Below are 22159 nucleotides of genomic sequence, written 5' to 3' on the forward strand. Positions count from 1 at the left end.
GCTATATACCACGAGTGTCATGCTTCTGGATTCGAACCCTTGATTCTGTGGTCGGCGTCTCTTTCAGCTGAGCCACAAAAGGTTCACCTTTTGTCACAGGTGTGTCAGACAGTCACCCTGCAGTTGGTTGCTGGAGATCTCTTTGTTAGGCATTACAGACAACTTCTTAGAAGCTGTCTCTCTAGGACCCAGCGGCTACCTTCCTCTGGCTAATTAACACCCTGGCCTGGGTGTATAAATACCTGCTGTTTTCTAGAGGGAGGTGACAGTGATACTCACATAACCCCTGGTGAAGGCTTGGAGCAAGTGCATTACTTCTTCCTCTTTGGTGCTAAGAGGACGTGTGCTCATCTCTCTGAAGTCGACTAAAGCTAAGCTATCTTCCCTTGTTTGTTCCCCCTTGTTGTCTTTAGTTGTCAGTGGGGATCGACTAGCGCTCATCCCCTCCCTTCCCTAGCCAGGGCCAAGGGTCAGGGAAAGACAGGGCGAGATTCCTGTGCGGCGATTGGTGCGGAACCAATATAGGGACGCTAGGGGAGACAGGGTGATATAAGGTCAGCCTAGAAGGTCTCCACTACCCCCTTTCCCTAGAGTCTGGGATCCCTTTTCCCCCTTCCCTTCGTGGTGCACTTAGTTTTTCCTACACCTTGCGTGACACCTTTTCTTTCGGTGTTTTAGTCCTGTTTTCTTTGTTTCTGTCAATTTTGGGTAACAGTTGTTTTTTATGTATTGTTTGTTGTCCTATCACCTTTCAGGTGCAGCTTTTTCAATACCTTCCCCTATTTGTTTCCTGCTAGTGATAGACTCTGTTGGATTCATTCACTTTGCTGTAGTTTGTGTTGGTTGCAGTAGTTTTGTGTGCGATTCCTTTTTTCCTTAGGGAACTGCTATTCTAGCGATCCTAGAAGCTGCTAAGAACATTCAGGGTAAAACGCCGTCAAGTGGGGGCGCCATTGCGTTATCTTAGGGTGCCAACCCCTGCGGTGAGGGTGAGAGAAGGGCTTTTCCTAATCTGAACTGGGACCTGTCATGTTCAGGTATTTGTCCCCCTGGTTTGTGCCTTACCCGTGTGAATGTGCTTTGGCAGTCACAACAATGAGTAATTGAGTGTTCTCATTTGCTTCATTGGGAGACACAGCACACGCGGTTTCCTGTGTCCCTTAATGAAGGCTACAAGAAAGGGATTTACGGTAAGTCCAAAAATCACTCAAAACGCGTTGGTTTCCCTCTTTTTTTTTTTCCTTTTTAGTTTTTCTATCATGTGTATTTTGATACGACACAGAAGGAATTTCTCTTTTATTCTGACAGCTGGACGTCCTCCGCTCTATCTACATGTCCAGTAGGGAAGGTTACTTCATTATTGTATTTTTCAGATTATTATAACATGCACTTTTTATTAAAAAAAAAAAAAAAAAATTTGCTAAGAAGTTCACGCGTCTTTACTCTCTATTCCAGCAACCAAACATAAAACAGAAGCTGAAGTCGCTGCTGAACAGATTCAAAGTATCCGAGGAGGTAAAAACGGGGAGTCATTTATTTTTTTTTACATCTTTACTATTCATCAACCAGATCATAACTCCTGCCTTATCCATTAAGGATCCTGTAAAAGTGGAAGCCATGACACCCAAGAAATACCGTAAGAGCAGTCAGACAAGCTGCATGCCCGCGTCCGAACGTCTCACTCCTATTCCATAGACACATGTTTTGTAGTAATTTTATATTATTCAACGCTAAATTAAAGGGGTTTACAGTTTTGGAAAACCACTACCCCCAAAAAAGAAATAAGATGTCCTTTACTCACCCTCCCCAGGTCCAGCGCTTAATCTCTGCCTCTGCTTCCGGTGTCTATTATTGTCTGCACTGCTGAAGTCACGTTGACAGCTCTCCAGCAAATCTGTGCCATTAAGTTGGGCAGAGCCGCTGAGCACCGTGATTGGCTGCAGCGCTGTCGACGTGACGTCAGCACTTCAGGGCAAACTCTGTACTGCATGTGATAACATACCGTTCCCTGACCATGCCGGGTGATTTACCTGCTATATCTCGTCCCAGTGGGAAAATCTATTAAGTTTCCTGTCTTTCGATGACTTACGTGAGTGTACGTTTTATCAACTCTCATATTTAAAGATCGTTTTTCTTTTCAAGGTCGGATTTAGCCTGGATCACGTCTCACGGGATGAGATTCGGGAGGAAGATCTGGACGATTTATACGACAGTCTAGAAATGTTCAACCCAAGTGACAGCTGCCCAGAGTTAGAGGAAAGCGAGAGCGTCCTGAGCACTCCTAAACCAAAGCTTAGGTAGGGGCCGTGCCGCCTGCACTTGTTGTGATCTTAGCGTTTCGGTATTTTGTCCTTTCCATTGACACCACTGTCGGTTTTTTTCTTAGACCGTTCTTCGAGGGAGTTTCTCAGTCCAGTTCACAGACTGAAATCGGAAGTCTGAACAGCAAAGGAAGCCAAGGACGAGACATGAGCAGCCCGGTGAGCACCTGGCAGGAGAGAGGTTGAAGGGGTATTCCCATCTCCAAGATCCTATCCCAATATGTCATAGGTGTAGTAATAATAATATTAGCAAATGCATCCAATTAGAAATGTATAGTTCTTCTGATTCGCTGTCACTTACCCCATGTGCAGGGCATTGCAGTAGCTTAGGTATCCATGGTTCCGACCACTAATTACTAACTAGAGGTTGTAACCATGGATACCTAAGCTATTTTAATTTCCCTCGGGATCAATAAAGTGTATCGTACTGCAATGCCCTGCACATGGGGTAAGTGACATAGCGAATCAGAAGAACTATACTACATTTCTAAATGGAGGTATTTGCTAATATTCTTATTACACCTACTACATATTGGGATAGGATCTTGGAGATTGGAATGACCCTTTAACAACCAGCGATGCCCTTTTTTTCTGCCCTGCCTAGGGGCGAAAATGCAGCAGATGTCAGCTGTATACTAAAGATGACACCCTGTCGCATCGGCCATAAGCAGTGACTGCACCCACCATGTCTGTTTAACCCCTTAGATGCCTCTGTCTAAATTTCCCCCCCAAAAATACGATTGAAACGAAACCCCACTACAGAAGCGTTCACTGTAACGAGGCAGAGTCGCTTTCGTCTCTGTCTAGCTTCTGTTATGGTGGCGTCCATCTTTTAAACACATTTTTAGTCTTTTTTTTTTTTTTCTTACCCGTTTGAGGAGCTCAGAATTTTGCAAACTCTTCTAGATGTATGTATAGATTCGTATGATTCCTGGAAAGGGTGCGTTTAGATTTCAGTGAATGAACTTGTGTTTTTGCATTCTTTTTTCCAATGTTTTTTTGTTTCATAGGGAGATCTTTCAGTCGATGTCAAAATCCCCCGACAGGACGATTCGATGGACACGATAAGTCAGGTAGAGATGGTTGAGCCGTTTTTACATAAAAATTCTGCATAATAGAATTTAACAGCGTAATAAATGTTCATGTTTAGCTTTTAGAATTCAGAAAAATAATAATTCAGCACTTGGGGATAAAAAGGGGTTGATCACCTTTCAGGGATATTTTTGCTTCACTTATTTTTTTACTTAAATACATGTATTTGGGGCTAAAAATCTTTCTTGCAATTTTAGGGTTGCTCTGTGAATTGCTGGCTGCACAATGAGCTAACTGAGAATCTGTCAGCAAGCTCATACTGACTGTCAGAAGGGAGAATTTATAACACTTTATCTTTTTTTTTTTTTTCTTTTATCTGAGCTCCTTTCAGCTGATTTATGACCACAGACCACATCAAAGTTGAATGTGTCGGGAAACAAAGAGCCTGTAGAAGGCAAACTATGGTATATTTTTAATGAAACCTAAATGCAAAAATCATTCTTAACCTCAAATACATGCATTTAAGTTAAGGTCCGTAAGACTGTGCACACTGTGCGTTTTTGCTGCATTCTTACCACTCGGAATTGGCTCACAAAACGCTAGGGAATCCTTGTGCCAGCTAAGTCAATGAGAATCCTGAAGTGCTGTGCACATGATCAGTAATTTTCCTTTGAGGATTTGCATTGCGTTAAAATCTGCAGCATGTCAGTTCTTTGTGAAGTTTTCCGCGGTTTTCACCCATTGACTTCAATTGAGTCAGTCAAATCCCCAGCAAAAACGCAGGTATAAAAATGTTTGCGGATTTGCTGTTCATATTTGACTGACTCAATTGAAGTCAATGGGTCAAAACCGCAAAAAGAATTGACCGCAGGTCACAGTTTTTCGGCTGATGAGTTTACTAGGCTGATGGGAGTATGTCTTCTATCGCTGATAACAGCGAGAGAAGGCTCCACTGATGGGAGATGTCATTAGCCTGCACCTGTGCTCACAGTAAAGAACAAAAAAAAAGTTTAAATAAATAAATATTGAAATAAAAATAAAAAACACATTATACTCTCCTAACACCAAATCCCTGAAGCTCTTGTCCCCTGTAAAAAGTAAAAAAACACCATATCCCTCACCTGTCCGCCGTAATCCACAGTGTCCCACGGTGATTGGATCATTTGTAGAACAGTCCCATCAGCAGATGGGACTGTTCTACTCAGCTACACACTGACAGGAGCGTAATAGCTCCCGCAGTGTATAACGCTGAGCTGCCGTCACAGAGGTCACAAGAGTTCATCAGCTGATGAGCTCCAGTGATCTCCCTTACGGGACCGCCACTGCGTGAGAAAATTTGTTCTCAGCGGTGGTGCCATAAGTGAGGTCACCAGAGCTCCATAAGTGAGGTCACCGGGGCTCATCAGCTGATGAACTCCTGTGACCTCTCTCACGGCAGCTTAGCCGCTATACACTGACACAGGAGCGATTGCACTCCTGTGTCAGTGTGCAGTCTGCTGTCTTGTAGAACAGTCACATCTGCTGATGTGACTGTTTTACAAATGATCCGATCGCCGTGGGACTCTCTGGATTATTTCATCACTTCGGTTGTTTTTTATTTTCAGTTTTTTACAGGGGACAATAGCTTCAGGGATTAGGCTTTAGGTGAGTATAACTGCTTTTTTATTTTAAAATAAATGTTTAAAACCATGTGTAATTTTATATGAAATAAAGGATTTTTTTCATGCCTTGTGTTTATTTCCAAACTTTTACTATGGGGTTAGTAATGAGAGACGCCTATAATACGCCCCCAATTAGTAACCTGGGCTTCATGTCAGCTGGCAATACAAGGCTGACATGAACCCGGGCAGCACGGTGGTGCAGTGGTTAGCACTGCAGCCTTGCAGCGCTGGGGTTCTGGGTTCAAATCCCACCAAGGTCAACATCTGCAAGGAGTTTTGTATGTTCTCCCCATGTTCTCTGGTTTCCTCCCACACTCCAAAAACATACTGATAGGGAATGCAGATTGTGAGCCCCAATGGCTATAGTACCGATAATATTTGTAAAAATTGTCTGAATTGTAAAGCACTGCAGAATATGTTTGCGCTATATAAATTAAAAGATTATTATTATTATTCTTAACCACAAACCTATTACCCCCACTTGTCACCGCACTAGGGCAAGTGGGAAGAGCGAGGCTAATTGCCAGATTTGGCGCATCCTATTGATGTGCCATATCTGGGGCGGCTGAGGGCTGATGTTATTAGCCTCTGAGGGGGCCAGTATTCATGGCCCTTTGCCTGGCTATTAATATCAGCCCACAACTGTCTGATTAGACGGTTACATTTTATAGGGGGACCCTACAACAATTTTTTTCTGGGGTCCCCCTGTACTCTAGCCAGTAAAGGCTAACCAAACAGCTGTGAGCTGATATTAATAACCAGGGAACATGTTGGCCTAATGGCCCCTTCCTAGGCTTAAAATACCAGCCCTCAGCTGCCCCAGAAATGGCTCTTCATATTTGAAGTGCCAATTCTGCATTTACAGGCAAGTTCTGGCTGTATGACACAGCTGGCAGCCATCCGGTGACTTATACGTGCTTCACATGTCATGATGGTGGTTTACTTTTGCTATAATTGTTATACAAAATACCTTTATGACAAATGGGTAATTTCCTTTACTTCTTGCCATTTTACAGGATGTATCTTTGGATATCTCACAAGACATAGACACTCTTTCTGAATCAATCACTTTTTCCGTTCCTGAAAAATCAAAATCTGTGAAAAGCCCTAGGTATGAGGATACTTGCAATGCTTATCTTGACTACTCAGAATAAAAAATCCATCCCATTTTGAAGGGAACCTGTTGGCTGATTCTTTCTGCCCAAATAACATGCAGTATGCATCGGAGCCCGGCTCCGCACAGTGGCAGCCCGGCTCCGCACAGTGGCAGCCCGGCTCCCCACAGTGGCAGCCCGGCTCCCCACAGTGGCAGCCCGGCTCCCCACAGTGGCAGCCCGGCTCCCCACAGTGGCAGCCCGCCTCCCCACAGTGGCAGCCCGCCTCCCCACAGTGGCAGCCCGCCTCCCCACAGTGGCAGCCCGCCTCCCCACAGTGGCAGCCCGCCTCCCCACAGTGGCAGCCCGCCTCCCCACAGTGGCTGCCCGGCTCCACACAGTGGCTGCCCGGCTCCACACAGTGGCAGCCCGGCTCCACAAGTCCGGCACTGCCCGGGGCCGTCTACTCCCAGCGCCGTTTCAAGTGATTGACAGGTCTCTCCTGATATACACACACAGGAGAGACCTGTCCATCACCTGGAGCAGAGCGTGGAAGAGGCCGGCCTGTTGCAGTGCTGGACTAGTCTAGTTCACCTTATAGTCTCCAGCCAGATCTTCTGACTTTATTCTCTGAGCGCCAGGCTCCGATGCTTGCTGACCATGCTTAGGGCAGCATGAATCAAGCGCAACAAATTCTTTTTAACGTGAATAACTTAAGATGCTGTTTTTCCTTTAAGTGTGACACCTCAAAGTAAGAGGAACGTCTCTCTCAAAGAAAGACCCACTAACAAAGGAATGTCGGAGAGAACCCAGAGCACAGAGAGTGAACGGGCCGCAGAGACCGGACAGACGCAGGTACTAGTTGGTCGCTTCTTACTCTCGATTGAATATGATTACAATTAATTATTGTCTTGGACGATCTTAAAAAAATGCTGATTTCTGTAATTTCTCGCAGATTCCACGGAAGATCTTACTAGACCAGTTAAATCAGAACCTCTCCGATCAGTCTCTTCCAGAAACTATATTCATCGTGCATACCTCCGATTGGCAAGGACAGGTGATACACCGCAATATTACATTTGTATTTTTTCCCCAAAACTGAACACAACAGATTTTTCTGATCTCATTGGAAAAGGAACCTCCCTATCCCATTTGTAATGTAGATGCCACCATTAAAGGCAATATGACATCAGAAAGTTTAAAAAAAAAAAAAAAAAAAAAAAAAAGCTTACAAAAAAAAAAATTTGAAATCTTGCAGGTTTCACACCCGCCACTGGGGCTATGCTAGATTCATTCTACCTGTTTCTGGAAATCCACATGTACATGAGCAGCAATAGACAGACTCCTCCCCTATCTTTTGTAATGAATCATCTAATGAGCGTGTGCAAAGGTCATTGTGAAGGGTGGGGGGAACAGGGTCAGCTGTGACATCGCCCTTTGTGATTGGTGGATCTGTGTATAGATTTATATATACTGGTCCGTGTAAACCTGTCTGTGATGATAATGAGACTTCTGAAAAGCATTCTGTAAAGAGCAGGAAGTATGAGTCTAAAATAAATCCAATGGTGTGACTATTGCAATTCCTATTTATTTTTTAGACCGTTGTAAAACGTGAATCTCTTACCCTCCGGCATCCCCAGTGTCGTATTTGATTTGTCAATGCTGCTGCAGCATTATCTGTGTGGCATGACGTACAGATGACGTTGCCCGAGCCCTGGCTAATGAAAAGCTGTGCTGGGGAATCTGGAAGACGAGATCCACAGGCCTCCTGTCTAGCCTGCAGGTATCACTGACCTGGACGCTGGGCAGGAGTCCCGCTAATTGATTCGCTCCTCTCTAATTATCTCTAATTATTTTCTTTCTTAGTTTTGTTCTTTCTCCTTCTCTTTTTATTACAGTTTATCTCCAGTCTTTTTCAACAGCAGCATAAGCCATGTGTATGTATATCCTGTTCTTCCGATGTACAGTGCGCTCTGAATGCAGTACTGACCCGAATACAGAGACAGTGAGTATATGAGCAATATCTTCTAAATGTTTAATTACCATAAGTCTTGTGGTTTTTTTTTTTTTTGCATAAATGAGATGAAAACTCAGGGCGTTGTTTGGATCTGTCTCTTATTGAAAAAAATTACTGTAATCCATTTTATATATATATATAATATATATACAGTACAGACCAAAAGTTTGGACACACCTTCTCATTTAAAGATTTTTCTGTATTTTCAAGACTATGAAAATTGTACATTCACAACTGAAGGCATCAAAACTATGAATTAACACATGTGGAATTATATACTTAACAAAAAAGTGTGAAACAACTGAAAATATGTCTTATATTCTAGGTTCTTCAAAGTAGCCACCTTTTGCTTTGATGACTGATTTGCACACTCTTGGCATTCTCTTGATGAGCTTCAAGAGGTAGTCACCGGAAATGGTCTTCCAACAATCTTGAAGGAGTTCCCAGAGATGCTTAGCACTTGTTGGCCCTTTTGCCTTCACTCTGCGGTCCAGCTCACCCCAAACCATCTCGATTGGGTTCAGGTCTGGTGACTGTGGAGGCCAGGTCATCTGGCGTAGCATCCCATCACTCTCCTTCTTGGTCAAATAGCCCTTACACAGCCTGGAGGTGTGTTTGGGGTCATTGTCCTGTTGAAAAATAAATGATGGTCCAACTAAACGCAAACCGGATGGAATAGCATGCCGCTGCAAGATGCTGTGGTAGCCATGCTGGTTCAGTATGCATTCAATTTTGAATAAATCCCCAACAGTGTCACCAGAAAAGCACCCCCACACCATCACACCTCCTCCATGCTTCACGGTGGGAACCAGGCATGTAGAGTCCATCCGTTCACCTTTTCTGCGTCGCACAAAGACACGGTGGTTGGAACCAAAGATCTCAAATTTGGACTCATCAGACCAAAGCACAGATTTCCATTGGTCTGTACTGTGTATATATAACAATAAGTACAACACTTCACTTCACTCCTTCATTCATTGTCAGACCCACTGTTATGCAGTTTGATCCAAATTTCAGATTGTTCTTGTGTACACACAGACATCGCATCCAACCTATATTACTGCACTCTCCTCTCCCAGTACTATAGGCTGGATGTGAGGTTTGTGTGTATCTAGAGGGCTGTCGTCTTCATTAGCTTGTATATCAGCACAGCTTCGATCCTGCACTTATTTACTCTTCATATGCTTTCTTCCTTTCCTATATAAATTATTATACTTGATACAAAATCTGAGTTTGTCAGATTTATTATATGCATCACTAATACCCATACAAATAAGTATGCATCGGACTAGATCAATTCGGGAAACATGAACTCACCAACAGAGAATTACCGAACAAAGAAGATCAAAAGTAGACAAAATTCCTTAAAAAACCTTTAATGAATCATGGTTAGGCCAATAGGTGGCACTGCATAGAGAGACGCTCGCACAACAATGATGTATGTTAGGGGAAATACATTATCCCTGTATATGAACATGACATATATGTCGATACAAAATACAAGCAACATGATAACATGATCATCTAGACAATATAAATCATTAATCATATCTTTCATAGCACAAATGTAACAGCACAACAATTAATTTAATTAAAGCTATAATAGCTATGAGCTGGAAAAGTGCCTTAGTGCAATAAATACTGAATCAATGAAGTGCCATGTAAATTCATAAATATCAGGCTAAACGGTCCAAGATAGAAGTAAGCCAGTATGTCTATTTGTATATGATATAATGACCTGTACTATTTATATATATATATATATATATATATATATATATCAACGGAAAATACTAGTAACATGGCACATGATTGTCCAAAAGGTATATATAATATTGGTATTATGTCTCATAGCACATATAAAAAGATACAAATATCTTTTCATATGTGCTATGAGACATAATACCAATATTATATATACCTTTTGGACAATCATGTGCCATGTTACTAGTATTTTCTGTTGATATACAGTACAGACCAAAAGTTTGGACACATCTCATTTAAAAAATTTTCTGTATTTTCATGACTATGAAAATTGTACATTCACACTGAAGGCATCAAAACTAACACATGTGGAATTATATACTTAACAAAAAAGTGTGAAACAACTGAAAATATGTCTTATATTCTAGGTTCTTCAAAGTAGCCACCTTTTGCTTTGATGACTGCTTTGCACACTCTTGGCATTCTCTTGATGAGCTTCAAGAGGTAGTCACCAGAAATGGTTTTCACTTCACAGGTGTGCCCTGTCAGGTTTAATAAGTGGGATTTCTTGCCTTATAAATGGGGTTGGGACCATCAGTTGTGTTGTGCAGAAGTCTGGTGGATACACAGCTGATAGTCCTACTGAATAGACTGTTAGCAGCTTTTTTCTTGCCATAATACAAATTCTAAGTAAAGAAAAAAGAGTGGCCATCATTACTTTAAGAAATGAAGGTCAGTCAGTTCGAAAAATTGGTCAAACTTTGAAAGTGTCCCCAAGTGCAGTTGCAAAAACCATCAAGCGCTACAAAGAAACTGGCTCACATGAGGACCGCCCCAGGAAAGGAAGACCAAGAGTCACCTCTGCTTCTGAGGATAAGTTTATCCGAGTCACCAGCCTCAGAAATCGCAGGTTAACAGCAGCTCAGATTAGAGACCAGGTCAATGCCACACAGAGTTCTAGCAGCAGACACATCTCTTCAACAACTGTTAAGAGGAGACTTTGTGCAGCAGGCCTTCATGGTAAAATAGCTGCTAGGAAACCACTGCTAAGGACAGGCAACAAGCAGAAGAGACTTGATGGTGCTAAAGAACACAAGGAATGGACATTAGGCCAGTGGAAATCTGTGCTTTGGTCTGATGAGTCCAAATTTGAGATCTTTGGTTCCAACCACCGTGTCTTTGTGCGACGCAGAAAAGGTGAACGGATGGACTCTACATGCCTGGTTCCCACCGTGAAGCATGGAGGAGGTGTGATGGTGTGGGGGTGCTTTGCTGGTGACACTGTTGGGGATTTATTCAAAATTGAAGGCATACTGAACCAGCATGGCTACCACAGCATCTTGCAGCGGCATGCTATTCCATCCGGTTTGCGTTTAGTTGGACCATCATTTATTTTTCAACAGGACAATGACCCCAAACACACCTCCAGGCTGTGTAAGGGCTATTTGACCAAGAAGGAGGGTGATGGGGTGCTACGCCAGATGACCTCGCCTCCACAGTCACCAGACCTGAACCCAATCGAGATGGTTTGGGGTGAGCTGGACCGCAGAGTGAAGGCAAAAGGGCCAACAAGTGCTAAGCATCTCTGGGAACTCCTTCAAGATTGTTGGAAGACCATTTCTGGTAACTACCTCTTCAAGAGAATGCCAAGAGTGTGCAAAGCAGTCATCAAAGCAAAAGGTGGCTACTTTGAAGAACCTAGAATATAAGACATATTTTCAGCTGTTTCACACTGAAATGGCACTTCATTGATTCAGTATTTATTGCACTAAGGCACTTTTCCAGCTCATAGCTATTATAGCTTTAATTAAATTAATTGTTGTGCTGTTACATTTGTGCTATGAAAGATATTATTAATGATTTATATTGTCTAGATGATCATGTATCATGTTGCTTGTATTTTGTATCGACATATATGTCATGTTCATATACAGGGATAATGTATTTCCCCTAGCATACATCATTGTTGTGTGAGCGTCTCTCTATGCAGTGCCACCTATTGGCCTAACCATGATTCATTAATGTTTTTTTAAGGAATTTTGTCTACTTTTTGATCTTCTTTGTTCGGTAGTACTTTCTTTTACAAGCCTATATCTGGATATATCATACCCAAGAAACCACTGACTAGAAGAATATAAAACCAATCACATTTTATTGAAATCCATTTAAAAATCATGTGCCACACATCATACAAAATGGCACAGTGCAAGAAAGTTGTGCAAAGAGGACTAGGTAGCAGTAGTAAACAGTTTCAGAATTCAGTTATAGCATTAAAGTCAGACCTATTCATGTCCATACTATATAATGGCCGCCGGCGGAAAAAGCAAGTGTTTATGTCCACCATGGACTTCTACCACTTTAGGCACATTTACGTTTAAACAGGGACCCTGTCCCTTTCTGACTTACCCTTAGTGCTTGAAGAACCACCACAGACCGCCCAGACGCGCGTTTTGCACACAAGTGCTTTCTAAGGGGAGTGTCTTGCCTACAGCCTGCTTTCTCTGTCCTCCCTGAGACTGTAAATACTTTCCCCTTCTCTCCACTTTTGAGACCAGTGTTCTAGTTCCTCCCTCTCCCTGCTGCTATTTCTAACACTGAGAAGTAAGGGGAGCAAAGAGACGTCAGGAGCTGATGGGTTTGTAACTTATTTTGCGGAACGCTTAGCTAGCTATAACTTAAGACTCTGCAGCAGCCAATTTGTGGCCAAAAAAAAAAAATCTGTGAAATTTCTTATGCTTTCAGTATTTGAAAGGAGATATTATTGATGGAATATTTAATTAAAAAAAGAGAGTTTACATCCTGTCCTTATTACTATAGGAGTGTCAGGCAGGGTATTCAGTGAGACCAACTCACTGCCCATCAGTAGAGATAACACTAAGCACAGGCTCCCCAGCAGAAAACTTTTTTCCGTATCAAATGGGCAACCACAGAATAATGTAGAGTAATAGAGAAACAGGATTTCAAGGGGTCTTCCACCCCTCTTTCAACACTGGACAGAAGAAAGGAATCATTCTAAAATAAAGATAGAATTGTTACTGGAACTCGTTTCCTTATTACATTGGAGATTGTTGTGTTCCAGAATCTATTGTATATTTCACACTATTGTGCTTTTTTTTATTGCTTGCAGCTGTCATATGGCCCCGGGACCACCACGACCTCTAAAAATTGTGTGTGTGGGAGGGCACACCTTTCTCAGCTTTCTGCTTGGAGCATACGTTACAAATTTAGCCGGACGGACCCCGGACTGGTTAGGGTACCTGCGCTTCCTTTTAGTTCCCCTAGGTGAGTGACTATCAGAACCTCCTTGTGATTGTATTGTCAGCGAGCAGAACTTTACTCTCCGGAGCCTCCTTTTTATAGCTATCATTTTATACTTTTTTTTTACATTCATACTTACCTGGTTCGCTGTTTTCTACTTTTTTTTACTTTTCTTGCAGGGTCTCATCCTGTATGTAAATATATATCTTCTTTGGATTCCCGATATGCATCTTTGTTCTTTGACCCTTCTTGGAGAGAGATGTTCAGTAAATCTGAGGTTCCATCTACAGGTAAGTGATTTGGATTTGTTGTATTTTTTTTTTTTATTCTACACCTTTTGAGGAATTTTTTTTTAGTTAAATGCATGTATTTTTTGTCTAAAAATAATTTTTGCTATTGGGTTATATTAAAAAAAAAAAAAATAAAAAAAAAAAAATGACACGCTTAGTTTGTTTGCATGTCGCTGGCTAGAGAATAAGTTAACTGAGAATCTGTCAGTGAGTTCCTTCTAAAGGAGTTTGTAGCTCTTTTAACTGTATTTTTATGATCACATCAAAGTTGAGTTGATCTTTTATGTGGTCATAAAAACAGACAAAGAGTTACAAACTGTGGTCTCTGGTCATAAATCTTAACAGAGAAGCTCAGAATAAGACCTGTTTCACACGTCCTAATATTTCCGGTACTGGCAAAACCAGTACCGGAGATCTGTGTCTGGGTCTACCTGTGGCTATCGAGTGCTGCATCAGAATAACAAGTACTGGCGCCTGGGAATCAGCGGTACAGTTAGCGCTGTTCCCAAGCGCCGGGTGCTGAAGGCATCTGTCATCATTGTCCCCTTCTTACGCTGTGATCAGCGCCAGCAAGGGACAATGTTGAGAGTTGTATTGTACCCCCGCTGTGTCCAGCAAGTGTAAAAATAAGAATAAACTAAAAAATACTTATACTCACCTGTCCGATATACTGTCCCACGCTGTAATCCACCTGACCGACAATTTTGCCTCAGCATGTGCGGTGGCTTGAAGCTACTGCACACTCTGAGGAGCAGAGGAGAATGACTGACTGCCCCTGACCTACGCTGAGCTCACTGAGTGACAGGACACTGCTCACTGAGCTCAGCGCAGTTCAAGGGCCCGCTCGCTGCATCGAGTGATTCTCTGCTCCTCATCGTGTGCGGTCACCTCAAGCCACCACAGACGTTGACGCAGAATTGTCGGTCAGATGGATTACAGCGTGGGACAGTATATCGGACAAGTGAGTATTGTTTTTTATTTTATTCTTATTTTTGCACTTGCAGTATATGGTGGGGGCTGAATACAAATGTCAACATTGTCCCCTGCTGGTGCTGATCGTAGGGCAAGCAGGGGACAATGATGAGAGAGGTCTTCAGCACCTGGCGCTTGGGAACAGCACAAACTGTACAGCTGATTCTCAGGCGCTGGTACATGTCACGCTGATGACACACGGATGTCATCTGTGTGGGACTTTTTGCGGCCCATCTAGCGTGAAAAAACTGACATGTCGGCGTATTTTGCCCATGGACACACGGTCCGTGGAAACACACTGACATGTGCGCAGACCCATTCATTTGAATGTGTCTACGTGTGTCAATGTCTCCAGTATGTGTGAAAACTCACCACACGTAACAGAGATACTGGCGTGTGAAAGAGCCCTTAGACAGATAAAGGCATTAGAATCTCACTCAGAATGAGCTCACTGACGGATTCTCATTTAACTCATTTTACAGCCATATTGAATAGACTGTACAATACAGAGGCTGTAGCTGGCTAACACAAACGTTTCTTTTAATGAAACCTAAATGCAAAAAATGTTTTGTTTTTAGTCCAAAATACATGCATACAACTAAGTATGAATTTTGCAATCAGATTTACTTAAAAAATAAAGTAAAAAAAAAAAAATCTAAAAATTCTAATCATTCTCCCTTTTCTCCCTTTAAAAATAAATATATATATTTTTTATTGCTTTGTCCGTAAAAGTCCAACCTGTCAATATGTAAAATTGATTAACCCATATGCTAAATAACATGGAGAAAAAACCCCGCCAGAATTACGTGTTTTTTTTTTGCATCACCACACCTCCACATATAAATGCAATAAAAATCAACCAAAAAGTTATATGTCCCCAAATTGGTATCCATAAAACCCTCAGCTCATCTCGAAAAACACTTTTTTTTATTTTTTTTTACAACACTTGAAGGGGTTGGGGCTACAACTCCTCCTGTAAAAAAGCAGGTGCTCAAATGTTTGTCGACTGAAAAATTGAAAAAGTTATTGCTATTGGAAGAAGGGGAGGGAAAAGGGAAAGTTGCAAAAACGAAAATTGGCCGTGATGGGAAGGGGTTAACCACTGATAATGGTGTCAAAAATTCCAGGATTTGACAATGAATGCGTTTGTTTGTTTCACTTTTTCTTCTCCATGAAGAACCCTCCTTTGACATCTTCGGGCGAATCATGCAATATGTGAACGGAGCCAACAACTCGCAGCAGCTTCCAATTGCGGAAGCCATGTTAACCTGCAAACATAAACTGTGAGTATTCCGAATGTCGCAGGTAATGTCTTCTGCCTATTTTGGGGTTTTTGGAGGTCTTAAATGTAGATATTTTTGTGAGAAATTTTTTAAGGTGTTTTCCACTGTTTATTAAAAATTACTAAGAGGAAACCATCCTCATAAAAGAATACGATCCAGCCTCCGGTCCAGCTCTTCTACGTCAATGTTTTTTATTCTTTCTTATTCACAGTTCTGAATAATTCACTTTATTGTTTTTTCCAGTTCCGGACGACCCCTCTTTCCCGGCTGCAGTTTGTTTTATGAAAACAAACTGTGCTTTACTCATCCTTCTCGGTGCCAACGATGAGTCTCCACAGCTACTCCCGGTATCTGTTACTGTCTGGAGTGCTAACTTCACTTTGACAGCACTGCAGCCAATCACTGAGCTGAGCAGCTCTGAATGGCTCATGAAATCAATTCGGACAGAATTGATGAGCTCAGTGATTGACTGCAGTGCTCTCGACGTGACGTCAGCATCGTAGACAATAATTGACACCAGGACAGCGATTGAGACACAGTGCCATACCTGGGGAGGGTGAGGCAAGCACAGTTTAAAAAAAATATTCAGCTGGGAAACAGGAGTTTTTCGAAACCGGCAAACCCTTTTAATTTGGGAATGCCATTTTATCAACCTTAATGAAATGGTGCAAGCGAATATCTCATATCTCTTTATTAAAGAAAAATATCACTTGCCCTCACTTATTAAAAATGATCGTCCACTCTTAAAATCTGCTGAAAATAGTCTGTAGAGAGGAAACTGCTCATTCCGCTCATGGAATCATCTGACATTGCCTATAGAAGTCTATGGTGCGGGAAGGGTGGAGCACCTGTTAAAGGGAAACAGAGGCAAAGACACAGATAATTTTGCTGCTTTCTACTGTTTGATCTCATCCCAGTGCTGGATTCACAGTTACATTGTTCAGTAGCTCTGTAAAATGTCCTCCATGCTGCTTCTGTTACATACGAGAACCTACTAACTGAGGAAAAACCATCCTCGCCTCGTAAAATTATCATCCACCCTTAAAATCGGCTGAAATAAGTCTAGAGAGGAAACTGACTTCTAGCTCATGGAATCAGGTGACGTTGCCTATAGGAGTCTACGGAGCAGGGAGGGAGGAGCTGTTAAAGTGAGACAGAAGCAAAGACACACCGAGATGATATTGCTGCTTTCTAGTAAGTGTTTGATCTCACCCCAGTGCTGGATTCACAGCTACACTGCTCAGTAGTTCTGTAAAATGTCCTCCATGCTGCTTCTGCCCCTGATATTTCCGAGAGCAGGATCGCTTTTTTTTTTACAGAAGTAGTGCAGATCTCTCCATTAATAATAGTACTGATAATGACACTAACTGTAACATTTTGGGATCTTGTGATCTTGTCAGTGACATTACACTTTCTCCTTTCTCAGTCAGGAGGATGATTCATATCAGAAGTTTATACCATTCATTGGGGTAAGTGGCTGATGTTCATGTCGCCGTAGGGTTGAGCTATAATTGCTTTTTTTTTTTTTTTTTATTTTGCAAAAAAAAAACACAAAAGGATACAAGGGATCAGAATATAGATTTGTATCCAGCTGCCCAAGAACATCTGGTGTTGATAAAAAAACTAGGCCATTTACAGGGTTTTCTTGCATTGTTACCATGCTGTCAGGACCTGAAAAAACAGTCCCATGTAACACAAACACCGGAAGGGTCCTCTGGTACAAGTCTAATAGAAACTTGTAGGAAAAATACAAACTTATGCCTTGCCTTCTTACGCAAGTTCGCCATACACATTAAATGTAAATCAACCAAATTTTGGAGGGACCGTCCAACAATCTGATGTGTAAGGGGGTCTCCCAACTCTCCCCCCGACAAAACAAGGATTGGGCAGCCGGATTTCCAGGGTCCTATCCCTTTTGTCATTGAAGGTGTCAGGCAGCGAGTTTCTCTTCTACTTCCGTTGAAAACACATCAACGCGCCGACGTCTCGTTTCTATGGAGGAGTCGGAGGAGATGGCTGTTGACCGACCGTTCCCTAAAAAAAGATAAAGGCTACGAGCTTCTCCTACCCATTACACAGCGGAGAAAAAAACGGATGTCCGGTAGATGTCCTCCTTGTGCCGTCTGTTTATTTCATTGACTATTTTGATCGACAAATATGATCAAAATCGGACTTGTCTTCTGTTCTTTGTTTTTTCTTTGCAAACAGTTGGTCTGCAGAAATAAAACGAACATGTAAACACGCCCATAGTGGATTCATGTTCTGTCCGTGAAACAGACTTTAGCGCGCCAAACGTCACTGCTTAATTTTTCTTAATTTTTCCATCTCTTACAAGGACTATGTTATCGCGGTCCTGCTCTCACGTTGTAACATGCGTTTGGGAATTCTACCATGAATATATCATTCTGTTTCTCCGTTGTCTCTTTGAAATGGAGAGCGGAAGTACAAAAAATAAAATAAAAAGGGAAATACTGATAACCGAAGCAGCTGCGTGTCTATCCAGTAATGTATAAATGACAGCGGGAGACACATCCGGTAGATTGGCCGGTCCTGTTAAGCGCTGCAAAAGGGAAAAAATGGCCAGAAATTACTCATGTACAGTTCTTAATATTGAGTTAATAAAGGGCATATTTTTCATCTCCATTTGAATGAATACGTGTTGTTCCCATCCATTTCTCCCTCTCCCTGTATTGGGAAATACCTTCTCATATTGAGAATTTTTCCTTTTCTCCTTGCGCCTTCCTGTTTTTCTATCCTTGGGGGTGTCGGGGTGTCCTTCCTCTCATTCGCCCTCATGTCCTCCCGCAGGTGGTGAAAGTCGGACTGGTGGAGACGTCCCCCCCAAATACTGGTATGTGAGGAAGAAGAGCTCCCCAATCTGTACCAACCCATCAATCCTTACAGATATCCTCTCTCCGTCTGTCCTGTGTATACGCGATGGCTTCCCTGACTGGTTGAGTTCTGTGTTTCCACAGATGCAGAGGATTCTCTAACTCTTGGTGTCGGCCTCCCTTCTACTTCTCCCCCTTCATCAGTGGGGGTACTCCGTGATTGTTCAGCAACACCTCCGTCTTCGCCATCTTTAAGTGCCAATCTCCAGGGAAACGCAGGGTCAGAGGAAATGTTCTTTTTCCTTTTTTACTTTTGTACCTATATAAACTGAAATGCAAGGGTGCAGAAATGTACAGGTACTGTAAACCTTTCCAAACCCCCGTCTTTGAGAAGACCAAACCTTTTTTAAATTCAATTTTGGATGGTTATTTCGGTGAGGTTTCACTGAACATTAAGCCTTAACTCAAATGACATCTGCAAATATAAAGAAATAGATAATTTAGACCTGATAAGGCTGGTGTATTTATTTAAAAAAATCTTGTTGGAATGGCTGTATGTTAGTTTCTGAAAGTTTTAAACTCTGTCTTTGAACACCTAGCTTGAGCCACCGCTCTTTAGTGTCCTTTTCCATGCTGAATATGAACACACCAAGCGTGATTTACAGCTCCTCAGTGTTCCTCCTCCCTGCTGAATCCTCACCTACCTAGCCTAGTAGACACCACCTCAGTGTTCCTCCTCCCTGCTGAATGTCCACACACCAAGTGTGATTGACCGCTCTTCATTGTCCCTCCTCCCTTCTGAATCTCCACACGCTAAGCATGATTGACAGCTTTCCAGTGTCCTTACTCCCTGCTGAATCTCCACACACCGAGTGTGATTGACAGTTCCTCAGTGTCCCTCCTCCCTGCTGAATTCTCACCTACCAAGCCTAATTGACACCACCTCAGTGTCCCTCCTTCCCTGCTAAATCTCCACACACCAAGCGTGATTGACTTCTCCTCATTGTCCCTCCTCCCTGCTGAATCCTCACCTACCTAGCCTAATTGACACCACCTCAGTGTCCCTCCTCCCTGCTGAATCTCCATTCACGTAGCCTGATTTACAGCTCTTCTGTTTTACTCCTCCTTGCTGAATCTGCACCTACCTATTGACAGATCCTCATTGTTGCTCCTCCCTGCTGAATCTCCGTCCATCTCATCTCAGCCACAGCTCCTCCCTTTTCCTCCTACCTGCTGAATCTGTATGCACCTAACCAAATTGACAGCTCCTCAATGTCATGACTCCCTGCTGAATCATCACCTGCCTAGCCTGATTGAAAACTCTTCCATTTTACTCCTCCATGCCTGATTGACAGCTCGTCAGTGTCCCTCCTCCCTGCTGCTGAGATCTCACACTACTCGGTACAAGCTGCCGCTGTCAATCAGGCTGAGTGGGCGGAGACTGAATACATATGAGCTCTCTCACTCTATAGCAGACCTCATAAAATGCTGATTTTATTATCAGGATTACACAGGCATTCTGACACTGATTTTCACAGTGAATACACCAGCCTCATCAAGTCTAAGAGCTCTATCTAATAATGTGTACAGTTTGTATTGTGAAAACTAGTGACAGATCCCCTTTAATTCATGTTTTTGAGGTGTATTAGTTATTTTTCATTAGCGTTACGTTATTGATTTTATGTCCCTGGCTGCCTTCATGCAGCATTTTGTTAGGAAATTTCAGGTGTATTCTAATATAAAGTCTGATCTGACTGTTTCTGCTCTTTATGTAGGACGACTTCAGATGCTTTAGGCTTGCAGGTGGATTATTGGCTGACTTGTGACCGGAGGAAAGAGCGAGAAGGAGGAGGGAAGAACACTCTGCGGAGTATCTTCCGCTCGGTGGTTGTGTCACGTTTGCCAGGACCTGATACACCGCCTGGTAGTATGAGCCTGAGCGTGGTAACTACTGAGTCACGAAACAAAAAAGGTAATCTAGGTTTATTCTGGTCCAAACGCCTTTAATGAGGTTTACCAGTTTTGGAAAACTGCGGGATTGTGTGATATACATTTTATTTTTATTTTTTTTTAGTGCCGACAATTTTCCTTAGTAAGAAACCAAAGGAAAAAGAAACCGATGCCAAAAGTCAAATCATAGAAGGAATCACAAGACTTATTTGTTCCGCTCGACAGCAACAGACCATGCTACGAGGTAAGGTCGCGCACTATGCTTCGAAACGGAAATGAGCTTTTATGTCAAGGCAAAGAAAAATATGAGGCTGCAGGGCTGAGCAGCATCACATAAACTCCTGCGGAGTGGGCTGTTGCCATTTCTCAATCAGTAACTGACCTAATCAAGGTGTCCCAGTCCCTGGTACATATCCTAGAACGTTTACGTAACCTTTCAGCCGCCACCAGTGATCCGATCGTTTCTCAGGACGAATCGCAGGCACCCACACACCACCCTTAACATGGCAGATCAAGAATAAGGTCCAAGAAGCGGGCACATTCCAGCTCCTCGTCTTCCCCTTCTCCTTCCACATCCTTCAGGATCCCATCTTGCTTCCTAGTCCGAATCGGATCCTGATACGGACCAAACTTCTAAACTCCAAGATATGGTTGACAGCCTCATCTCTGCCGTCAATCAGACCCTCAATATTAAGGACGAGGAGTGTTTTCCTCTGGACCACTCCATCTCCTTCAAAAAGGCAAAATGCCCTTTCCAGATGTTTTCCAACCACAAGGAATTTGAGGGAATCTTTTCCACAGTGAGAGCACCCAGAAAAGCGCTTCCAAGATAGAAAACAGGTGGACATCTTATATCCTTTCAAGCCTGATCTTCTCAACAAATGGGCAGAATCCCCGGACGTTGATCCGCCAGTCTCACGCCTGTCTGCCAACACTGTCCTGTCACTCCCTGATGGTTCCTCTCAAGAATTCCGTTGACGGACAGATCGAATCCCTAGCCAAGTCCACCTTTGGACGAAGTGGCTGAACTTGTGAACCAGACTGCCCACACAGGAAAATATTTGCTTGCCGAGTCTTTCAACACTGCCAGCTGTTTTGACCGTGTCACTAACCATATTGTAGCCATACGCGGGACACTCTGGCTCATGGCCTGGAATGTGGACCTGGCGTCCAAAGAGTCCCTTACCAACCTCCCCTTCCAGGGATCAAAACTCTTTGGATCTAAGCTGGATCAGCTCATCTCGGACACTATCGGTGGTAAGAGTACCTCCGTTCCCCAGCCTAAGCCTAAACATCCATTCACCAGGAGACCTTCTATTCAATTTCGCCCCTTTCGTCATTTCTCCTCTCCGGTCCCGCTGGGAGGCGGTTCCAGGTTTCCTACCCGTCAAGAGAGAGAAGGAAGCTGTCCTTCAAACCCGCCTCTACATGGCGTCCAAATGGTCGCTCTACCAGACCGTCAGGATCCCGATCTAATAGATTTTATTCTGCATGATGGGTCTTCCCCATCTGAGAATCCTCTGTCTCGCGACTCCCTGGCGGTCGGATACAATGCCCTGGTCATTCCACGGTCTCAGGTCCAGCTTCCGTACCTTTTTCCTCCTCTTCCTCTGATTCCCAGACTCGTCAAGATGATCAAAGTGGAGAGAGTTCCAGTCATCCTAGTGGCCCCAGACTGGCCCCGAAGAGCCTGGTATGCAGAGTTAGTCAACCTACTCTCAGATGTACCCTGAAAACTCCCAAACT

General features: G+C 43.0%; 1 protein-coding gene across 1 annotated transcript in view; it reads left to right on the top strand.

The window, feature by feature from the left end:
* PACS1 (phosphofurin acidic cluster sorting protein 1) overlaps window positions 1-22159 on the top strand; it is a 52354-nt gene that overhangs the window by 26295 nt on the left and 3900 nt on the right. Inside the window, exons 8-23 of the mRNA XM_073658378.1 lie at window positions 1456-1515; window positions 2143-2297; window positions 2387-2480; window positions 3332-3394; window positions 6031-6125; window positions 6846-6963; window positions 7064-7165; window positions 8007-8113; window positions 12957-13111; window positions 13267-13377; window positions 15527-15632; window positions 17059-17101; window positions 18441-18483; window positions 18608-18743; window positions 20239-20435; window positions 20538-20657. Of these exons, the coding sequence (XP_073514479.1) occupies window positions 1456-1515; window positions 2143-2297; window positions 2387-2480; window positions 3332-3394; window positions 6031-6125; window positions 6846-6963; window positions 7064-7165; window positions 8007-8113; window positions 12957-13111; window positions 13267-13377; window positions 15527-15632; window positions 17059-17101; window positions 18441-18483; window positions 18608-18743; window positions 20239-20435; window positions 20538-20657 (1705 nt within the window). The remainder of the gene's footprint in view (window positions 1-1455; window positions 1516-2142; window positions 2298-2386; window positions 2481-3331; window positions 3395-6030; window positions 6126-6845; window positions 6964-7063; window positions 7166-8006; window positions 8114-12956; window positions 13112-13266; window positions 13378-15526; window positions 15633-17058; window positions 17102-18440; window positions 18484-18607; window positions 18744-20238; window positions 20436-20537; window positions 20658-22159) is intronic.

The sequence above is a fragment of the Phyllobates terribilis genome, unplaced genomic scaffold, assembly GCF_046119375.1.
Source record: "Phyllobates terribilis strain yellow unplaced genomic scaffold, ASM4611937v1 Scaffold_13__5_contigs__length_258822181, whole genome shotgun sequence".
In the NCBI taxonomy this organism is placed as follows: Eukaryota; Metazoa; Chordata; class Amphibia; order Anura; family Dendrobatidae; genus Phyllobates; species Phyllobates terribilis.